The 10535-nt window shown below is 41.0% G+C and overlaps 1 protein-coding gene across 1 annotated transcript; it reads left to right on the plus strand.

Moving 5' to 3' along the window:
- The first annotated feature begins 1056 nt into the window (after window positions 1–1056).
- Window positions 1057–10324, plus strand: LOC147640363 (uncharacterized). The gene is made up of 2 exons (XM_086823664.1): window positions 1057–1468; window positions 10266–10324. Exons 1-2 carry the CDS (start codon window positions 1057–1059, stop codon window positions 10286–10288), a joined length of 435 nt encoding a protein of 144 aa, XP_086679790.1. The 3' UTR covers window positions 10289–10324.
- Window positions 10325–10535: the final 211 nt, after the last annotated feature.

The raw sequence follows: 10535 nt of genomic DNA on the forward strand, positions 1-10535 counted from the left end.
TCTGGGTGCAGAAAAGTGATTTACAGGTTTTAAAAAGCTTCAAAATTGCCTAGAAAAGGCCAGAAAATTCCGAAATCGCTTCTGAAAAATTTTGAAAATTTCAGAAAAATATTACAGAGTTTGGGCAAGGTTTACAGGACTGTTTCAGCAGGTTTCAAAGTGCAGAAAAATTATTTCATCAACAATTCGACTAGCCCAAGACTCTTGAATCACGCGGAATCGTTCGGGATTTGTTTGAGGCGACGAGAATTCAATTCAGCCATTGAACAACGTCTTGTTCAGCTTCAACCAAGATCGAATTGCGGGAGAAAAATAAGATAAGTACTCATTTTTGCTTTATTTATTTACATCAAATAAAGTAAAATTTTATTTATCTACATCATTTGCACAAGCACTATGGCCGATTTGCCTAACTCGCCATCAATTCAAGAGCAACTCCTTTCTTTACAACATCAAATTGTAGAAGAAAGAGAGAAGCGTATTGAATTGGAGAGACAGCTCTCAAATCGTAGACGCAAGCGTGACTCTTCGCTATCTTTTGATGACGAAGATGACACTATTCAAAAGGCTGTAAATGCTACATTGCAAGCACAAAGGTCACAAAAAGAATCCAAGATTAGTCGGAAAGCTTTCACATTTCAAAATTATGATGGAAAGAAGGATGCTAGGGTCATTTTAGCTTGGCTTAGTCAACTAGATGACTATTTTTCTGGAGAAAAATTTTCAGAGAATGATAAGATTAAATGTGCAGTCAATCATATGGTAGACAGTGCAGCTTTATGGTGGAGTGTAGTTAAGCAAGGTCGTGACAAGCCAGATTCTTGGAAAAGATTTCAACGGCTTGTTAAAAAGCACTTTTTACCCTCACAATTCAAGTCCAAAGTTAGGCACCAATGGGATACTTTGCATCAATTGGAAAAGGAAACTATGTCACAGTATGTAGAAAAGTTTTGGAATACTTTATTACAGGTGCAGGTTGTGGATAGAGTCAGCGAGAAGGATCAAAAAAGAAAGTTCATATCAGGCCTTAGATCTACCATTAGGGCCGATGTGAATATGTTTCGACCTCATTCACTATCTTCTGCAATATCCTTGGCAACTAATTCAGAACGTAAAAATGGTTTTCCTAAAGAGATTAAAGCACATGAGGGTACTTCTTCTAAACCATTTACTAAATCTTTTTATGCTTCAAAGAAGATGTATAAACCAGGTTATGACAAAGGCAAGGACGAGGCTAAAGGCAACCTGAGTACCAATAAGAAAGTCAATGGTGGCAAACCGAAGACATCGCCTATCAAATGTTTCAAGTGCCACAAAGAAGGTCACATAGCACCGAATTGTCCGGAGCGTACCAAGAATTCAACCCCAGCAGCAGCAGCTCGAGTCAACATGATTGAAGAAGACGACAATGAAGAAGAATCATTCGAGCAAGAGGGTAATTCCGATCCAGATTACTCAGAACAAGAAGGTAAACCTCATGTTCATTCTTTGCTTAAAATAAAAGGAACGATAAATGGACATGAAGTTCTTATTTTGCATGATGATGGTAGTACACATGATTTCATTTCTGAAAAGATACTTAGAGCATTAAATCTTCATTCTTTACCTACGCACTATAAAGTCAAAGCAGCATTTACTGGAACAAAGTATAATTGCATGCAAGTAGTGAAAGATTTGGATTTATGCATCAAACCTTTAACAGAAAAGAGGGATTTCTTAGTTGCACCTTTACAAGGGGTAGATATAATTTTGGGTATGCCTTGGAGACACAAATACAATCCTATTATTGACTATGACACTCATAGTATTTCTCTAAGGAAGGACAATGAAAATATTATCCAGTCAAAGGAGAAATGAGTCCTTTGTTGAGTCACACTCAAGCAAAGAGAGCTCTAAGAAAAAGAGACAAGACTTATATGGTATGGGTTAACCAGCTTGATGCTGAGTTGGACACAACCAAAAGACCAAAGTTTGATTCTTTTATCTCCAAATTTAGTGACTGTTTCATGGAAGATCTGCCTCCAGGATTACCTAAGTCTAGGCCTGAGGATCATAGTATTGACTTATTGCCTGGAAATTCCCCGCCTTGTAAAGCTCCCTATAGAGTTAACAATTTAGAGCAAAGAGAAATCCAAAGCCAAATAGAAGACTTGCTAGAGAGAGGCCTTATTCGACCTAGTAGTTCACCTTTTGGAGCTCCAGTACTTCTTGTTAAGAAGAAGAACGGAACTTACCGAATGTGTGTAGACTATCGTGCATTGAATAAGATTACTGTCAAGAACAGATATCCTATTCCTAGGGTAGATGATCTTCTTGATAAGCTTAGAGGATCAAAGGTCTTTAGCAAGATTGACCTAAAGTCTGGGTATCATCAAGTTCGTATGACTCAATCTGACATTTTCAAGACAGCTTTTAGAACCCAAACTGGTCATTATGAGTTTTTGGTTATGCCATTCGGTTTGACCAATGCTCCAGCTACTTTCAGCCGTATGATGAATCGTATATTCCTTAAGTTTCAAAGTTTTGTTATAGTGTTCTTTGATGACATTCTTGTTTTCAGCAAGGATCGACAAGAACATGAACAACACTTGGAACAAGTGTTCAATCTTTTGAGAGAAAATGAATTGTATGTCAATCCTGAAAAGAGTTCTTTCTTTCAAGAGGAGATTGAATACTTAGGACATATAGTGTCGGCCGAAGGAATTCGTGTAGATCCTAAGAAAATTGAGTGTATTGCTTCTTGGCCTACGCCTAGAAACATACATGATCTTAGATCTTTTCTTGGTTTATGTAGTTATTATAGGAAGTTCGTCAAGAATTTTGCTTGTATTGCCAATCCTTTGACTGAACTCCTTAAGAAAGCTACAAATTTCAATTGGACTGATAAGCAAGATAAATCTTTTGCAACACTCAAGAATGCTTTAACACAAGCACCAGTTCTAACACTACCTGATTTTCAAAGACCATTCTTTATAGTAGTGATTGATGCTAGTGGCAAAGGATTTGGAGCTGTTCTTATGCAAGACAACCATCCTGTTGCATATCAAAGTAGAAAGCTTAAGCCTGCAGAGCAAAATTATAGCACTTATGACAAAGAATTAGCAGCAGTAGTGCATGCTTTGAAGATCTGGAAGCATTACCTAATGGGCTCTGAATTTCTTATCAAGACAGACCAACAAAGCATTAGGCATTTGCTTACGCAACCTCTTATTTCAGATAGGCATATCAAATGGGCAGCTTTCATTCAAAGTTTCCAACCTATGATTCAATATCAACCTGGAAAAGAAAATGTTGTTGCCGATGCTTTGAGTCGAAGACCAAATATCAACAACATTTCTATAATTGAAAGTGAACCATTTGTACTTATGAAAGAAACTTACGAAGTTGATCCAGATTTTTCTCAAATATGGATCAAATTGCGTGAAAATAATTGGACACCTCACGGAAGTTATTCTCATAATGATGGCTATCTTTTCTTTGAGAAAAGATTGTGTGTTACTCAACCTTACAGACAGCTTGTCTTGGAAGAGATGCACCAACCACCATTTGTGGGACATGTTGGAATTAGGGTTGCAGGAATGCACACACAACTTCAAGAAGATGAGGAAGCTTGAGCACAACACAGTAGTCTATTATGAGTGCCAAAAATGAAAGATAACTAGCCCTAGAAGATAATGGGCGTATATACAATGCACGGGGGAAAAAACCTCCTAGTGAGGGAAAAAGTGCCCCGGCGGTCCTAAGTGTGTTCACACACATCACTACTATAATATGGTAACAAATCCCCCCTGGAGTGATGCGGTGAACAAGAGCTAGCACTCATGTATAGGGAAGTGTCTAGCTATGTGGACGAATCCACAAAAGGGAGTAAGCCCAAAGCTTTGCGAAAAGCTTCGAACTTCTCACGAGGCAGAGCCTTTGTGAAAAGGTCTGCAAGGTTATCCTGTGTTGGCACATAAGCCAAACTGATCTCTCCTGCAGAGAGTCTCTCCCTGACATAATGGTAGTGCACCTCAATGTGCTTCGTACGAGCATGGAACACTGGGTTCCGCGCAACTGCCAATGCGCTCTGACTGTCAGTGAAGATGGTGGTGGCAGATGGCTGCCCAACACCCAAATCAGCCATAAGGCGTCTGAGCCACACACACTCAACCGTAGCTGTGAAAGCTGCCCTGTACTCAGCTTCACAACTAGAAGTGGCCACAGTAGGCTGCTTCTTGCTCAACCATGATATGCATGAGCTTCCAAGCATGAAGCAAAAACCACTCGTGGACACGCGTGTGTCATAACAACCAGCCCAGTCAGAATCTGAAAAAACATGTAAATCTGGCGGCAATGATCCCCCCTTGGGATAAAACAACCCAAGATGCCGAGTACCACTCAAATAGCGAAAGATACGCTTCACTGCCTGCCAATGCTTAATGCCTGGGCTATGCATAAATCTGCTCACCTGTGAGACTGCAAACTGAATGTCTGGCCTCGTAATGCATACATAAATGAGGCAACCAACAGCTGTCTGATAGAGTGTGACATCAAAGTGATCTCCAGCATCATGAAGACTCAACTTCAAACCTGTCTCCATTGGAGTAGCAATAGGCTTGCAGTCTTCAAGGCCAAATCTCCGCAACAATGTTTCAATATACTTTGTCTGACACAAAGCAATACCTCCATCACACTGCTTAAATTGTATCCCCAAATAATGATGCAAATGCCCCAAATCTGACATCTCAAAAGAGGCATTCAAATCAGCCTTAAAATCAGCAATATGACTCTCATTTGGTCCTGTGAGCAGCATGTCATCGACATAGAGAGCAATGATTAGATGTACACCATCCACACGTTTAACATACAAAGTGCTTTCTGTTGGACTATTCTGAAACCCATGTGCAGTCAAATATGCATGTATTTTTTCATACCAAGCTCGTGGAGCTTGCTTTAAACCATATAAAGCCTTTTTTAACCTGCACACTTTGTTTTCCTGCCCTCTTTGAACAAAACCACGAGGCTGCGATACATACACCTCCTCATGCAAATCTCCATTTAAGAACGCAGTCTTTATGTCCAGCTGATGTACATTCCAACCATTATGAGCTGCTAATGCACAGATGCTACGAACAGTGGTCATACGACATGTGGGAGCAAAAGTCTCATCAAAATCAATGCCCTTCTCTTGAGCATAACCTTTTGCAACAAGCCTAGCCTTATGGCGATCCACTGTGCCATCAGGCTTACGCTTCAATTTGTATACCCACTTAGTGCCAATGGCCTTCTTGCCAGGGGGCAAGTCACATAAAGACCATGTACTATTCTTCATAATAGCATCGTATTCTGCTTGCATAGCAGCCATCCAATTTTCTGAACTTTGTGCCTCATCAAATGAAACAGGCTCACTTTCATCGCACATACTAGAAACAGCCAATGCATAACAATCTGACGCATAAGAGGCACCATGAGAGCCAGAACGAGTGCGACTAGACAAAGGGGCATCCAACTTGCTGTCACGCAAAGTCTGCACCAGCCATCTAGGCATGTTCCTAGAGCCCTCAATCTCTTGTCTCTCATCCTCAAGTGCATCATGCACATCTGCATCAGATATAGGCTGATCTGTGCCATCATTTAAAACCTGCATAGGCTGAAAAACTGCCTCATGAGGTATTGCACTTGACTGTGCACCACTGAAAAGAGGCAACAATGTATCATAGACATCACGTGAGCTGATATCTGTCTCCTTAGTACATGAAACCAAGGGCTGAACTGCATCTTCCACAAATACAACATCACGGCTAACCAAAATGCGCTTTGTCTGTGGATGATACAAACGATAGCCTTTGCTCTCAGCACTATATCCAACAAAAATACATTTGACAGCTTTGTCATCCAATTTTCTGCGATGTTGCACAGGCACTAATGCATATGCCAGGCAACCAAAAACACGTAAATGGCCAACAGATGGCTTGCGGCTATGCCAAGCCTCATATGGAGTGACAACCTGTAATGCTTTGGTGGGACACCTGTTTAGTACATAAGTGGCACACATGACAGCCTCAAGCCAAAAACCATGTGGTAGACTTTGACTCTTAACCATACATCTTGCCATTTCCATGAGAGACCTGTTTTTTCTCTCAGCCACACCATTTTGCTGTGGTGTATACGGCACTGTACATTGGTGTTTTATCCCACGCTCAGCCAGAAATGCATTAAATTCTGAAGACATATACTCCCCCCCTCGATCTGAACGGAGGGTGCCCATCTTACTTTCTGACACATTTTCAGCCCCATAACCAAAAACTGTTTGAAGCACAAAAACACTTCGGACTTTGCCTTCAAAGGATATACCCATGCATGCCTGGTAAAATCATCAATGAAAGTCACGAAGTAAAGGTAGTTTCCAAATGATGGAGTTTGCATGGGACCACAAACATCACTGTGAACAAGCTGCAATCTGCGTTCAGCTCTCACTGATCCATCTTTGGGAAAGGAAGCACGCTGCATTTTACCCAATATGCAGCCCTCACAAACATGCTTGACAGGTGCCTCAAGCTTAGGCAAAGAAGACACCATTTCAGATTTCTGCAGGCGCAGCAAACTTGCAAAATTCAGATGACCAAAACGTGCATGCCACAGTTTTGCATTTGAAATAGCCTGCGTATCCATAATAGCACATGCTGAATCCTCTACACATTTGCCATCCATATTGAGCTTATACAGCCCTCGACATAGTGAACCAGATGCTACAATGATATCACCACAAGAGAGATCATGAACAGTACATCTGTCATCCACAAATTTTACAACCAAACCTGTTTTGGCAAATGCGGAGACTGACAGCAGATTCTTTTTGATCCCTGGCACATACAATGCATCAAAAAGTGTAAAGGTGTTGCAATTTGCAACATTCAGCACAATCTGTCCAACTCCTTTAACGGGATAAGAGGAGTTATTGGCACAAGTGACAGTATTCCCTGTGGGAGCAGACTCGAGGAAAGTGAATAAACTGCGCTGCGAGGTGATATGCTTAGTGGCACCACTGTCAAAGTACCATACATCTGAATCTACTGCAGACATACATGTGTCATGCAAAGATGGGTCATAACTGCACTGCGCATTGAATGCCCATTCTGTATCTTGAACAACATTAGCAGATTCATTGTTAGAAGGAGAGGCATCTGCAACAGCCATACCAGCCTCTTTCTTTTTAGCCTCTTTCGCAGCCAGCTTAGGACACGCTTTGATGACATGATCATTTCCCTTACAGTACTTGCAAAATGTCTTCTGTTTGTCACCCTTCTTCTCATCTTTGTCTTCCTTCTTTGGTTGCGCAGCATTTGCAGATTTCTGCTTACTAGAAGAAAAGCCAGCTTTACCTTTCCCGCTTCTCTGACTAGCAACGAAAGCTTGATCTGCGACACGCATAATATTCCTGTTTTGCCTTGACTGGTCTTCTTGCAGCAAAACAGAAACTAACTCCTCAAATGATAAGGCATTGGGATTGCCTTTCATCATCAAGCGAAGAGTGGAAGCAAAACCCTGATAAGAATCTGGTAGACCATTCAAAACAGTCTGCACAAGTGAACTGTCTGACAGGATTTCATCTGCAGAAATGAGCTGCTCTTTGAAATCCTTGATCTTTGTCAAAAAGCTATCCATAGAATCACCTTCGTTCATATGCTCACTCTCCAACTGTTTTCGGAGGTAAGCAACACGAGCCTCATTTCTTGCCTGATACAATGTGGCAAGTACATCCCAAGCATCCTTAGAAGTCCTGCAGGAGCGAATATGTGGGATAATGGTACGTTTGACAGACAGCGCAATCAAGGCATGAGCCTGCGCATCTCTACCATCCCAACGAATCTGCTCTGCTGAAAGTGGTGGTTCTCGAACAGCTGCTACAGCACTTGTGCCTGCACCATCATCAACAGTACCTGTTTCTGATGTGTTTGCAGCATTCCCAGCCACAATAGGACGTGCATCAATACCCTGCACAATGTTCCATAACCCCTTTGCTACCAATACATGTCGCATCATATATGCCCACAATGGATAGTTGGTGCCATCCAACTTATCCTCAGCAGCCAACATGCGGAATACATCATTGTTGTCAGCCATGGCCAATGACTGTACTACTAGATGTAAATGCTGTCTGTAAGAGGTAAACCTGTATAAAATCGACCTGTGCTATGTAGCACAGCCCAAAACAGACGAATGGGCACCTGTCCTACAGATTTTAATCTTGACAGAAAATCTGCACAGTAGTACGATTTTGCCTGCGCAGTACTTGGAATGCAAAAACGGAGGGCGAAATGACTTCAGATCAAAATTCTGAAACGAGCAAGCCCTAAGGGCTATCCCACGGCATATACTAACCTGCAGACGCTCGTGAAACCTCGTCGCAATCGGAGGAGATGAAGCGGCAGGTGCCGGTGATGCTGCCCGGGAGGAGGAAGCCTGCTCTGATACCAATTGTTGGAATTAGGGTTGCAGGAATGCACACACAACTTCAAGAAGATGAGGAAGCTTGAGCACAACACAGTAGTCTATTATGAGTGCCAAAAATGAAAGATAACTAGCCCTAGAAGATAATGGGCGTATATACAATGCACGGGGGGAAAAACCTCCTAGTGAGGGAAAAAGTGCCCCGGCGGTCCTAAGTGTGTTCACACACATCACTACTATAATATGGTAACAGGACATAGAGGAGTTTCCGCAACACTTCAAGTAGTTTCTCGAGAATTGGCCCCATTTGAAGAATGATGTAGCTAAGTTTGTAGCTGAATGTAACATTTGTCAAACAATCAAAAGCTACAAAGGCAAAGCTTTAGGATTGCTTATGCCTCTACCTATTCCTGATAGACCATGGGAACAAGTGTCTATGGACTTCATTACTGGCTTCCCTACTACTTCCAGTCACCATGACATGATTTGGACAATAGTGGACAGATTTAGTAAGCAAGCCTATTTCATTCCATGTAAAAAGACACTAACTTCTCAACAAGCCGCGAACATATTTGTTAAGCAAATTTTTGTTCATCATGGTCTACCCAAAGTGATAGTTTCTGATAGAGATTCTAAATTTTGTAGTCACTTTTGGGTTGCTCTTTTCTCAAACTTAGGCACTAAGTTAGATTTTTCTACGGCATTCCATCCGGAATCGAATGGACAAACCGAAGTTACAAATAGCACTATCTTAGATATGCTTAGAGCCTATGTTTCCCAGCAACCTAGCGCATGGGATAAGTACATACACCTACTCCAATTTGCTTATAATAATACTCCTCATACTGCTACTGGTCGAGCACCATTTGAGATCATCTATGGAAGAGCATTGCCTATTCCGGCTACTAGACTCTCTCATAAGATTGAAGCAGCCGACCAATATGTTAAAGACTTTGATCGCATTCTATCTGAAGTGCGTGATTGTATTCAAAGAGCTCAAGAGAAGTATACATCTCAAGCAAATAGGAAGCGCAAGGATTTTTCATTTCAAGAAGGTGATTATATACTCTTGAGAATTGAAAAGCGTCGATTAAAGAGTGTGGAAAAATTCCCTGCAGTGAAGCTAGCGCCTAGATATTATGGGCCATTTAAAATCCTTCAAAAGATTAATAATGTGGCCTATAGACTAGAGCTTCCATCTAATTGGAATATCCACAATTCTTTTCATATCCATCTCTTGAAACCTTTTCGAGGAACACTTCCTACTCACCCAACATATGAGGAACCACCTCTTATTGAAGGAGAGGAAGAAGTACTAGTTCCTGATGCAATCATTGACCAAGAGATAACAACAACAAGGACAGGTAATCAATACTTCAAGTATCTTTTGACTTTTAAGAATCATCCACAAGAAGATGCTAAATGGATGCCTGAGAAATTTTTCCGAGTTTACCCTGAAATTCTTCATTCTTTTCAAACCCAGCAAATCCGCAATTGAGGACAATTGCAAACTCAAGCAAGAGGGATGTCATGAGAATATATTTTAAGTCCTCTATAAAAATATTATTTATCCCCTCTTGAGTAATTTGGAGACGCCTAGATTACTCTTGCGTCATGCCGGCTAGGTTAATATCGTGGGTGACACCACTATAAATATTAATACGTGCGGTATATGACGTATGTTTGAGGCCACCTATGATTATTTCAGTTAGGTTTGTATGGCAGGGTGATTCCTGGGGTACTTACGCCTGGTAGTCATGAGTTGGTGATGATTTGTGCCTGTTTAATATTTGTGGGATTAATTTAATAATTAATTGGGCTTATATTTTCAGGTGATGAAGACTATGGGAATTGAAGAGTTTACTTTGGAAGAAATGTCTTGGATCATCACATTTCATTTTTGGCAAGCATAGTAGCTTGTAACCTTATTAAATGATTTTTCCATTTTGAACTTTAGGAAAGATACATTTATTTTTGTGGAATTTATTAAAGCCTATGGCTTTACCCTAGTCCCAATTTGACACTCTATTTTTGTTAAAGAAGAGTGCCGTGCTCTCTAAAAAGCACATCTTGTATTTTGGGGGCTATGGCCTAATTTTGGT

This window comes from Cibotium barometz, chromosome 3, assembly GCF_041138505.1.
Source record: "Cibotium barometz isolate CiBa-2024 chromosome 3, ASM4113850v1, whole genome shotgun sequence".
Taxonomy (NCBI): Eukaryota; Viridiplantae; Streptophyta; class Polypodiopsida; order Cyatheales; family Cibotiaceae; genus Cibotium; species Cibotium barometz.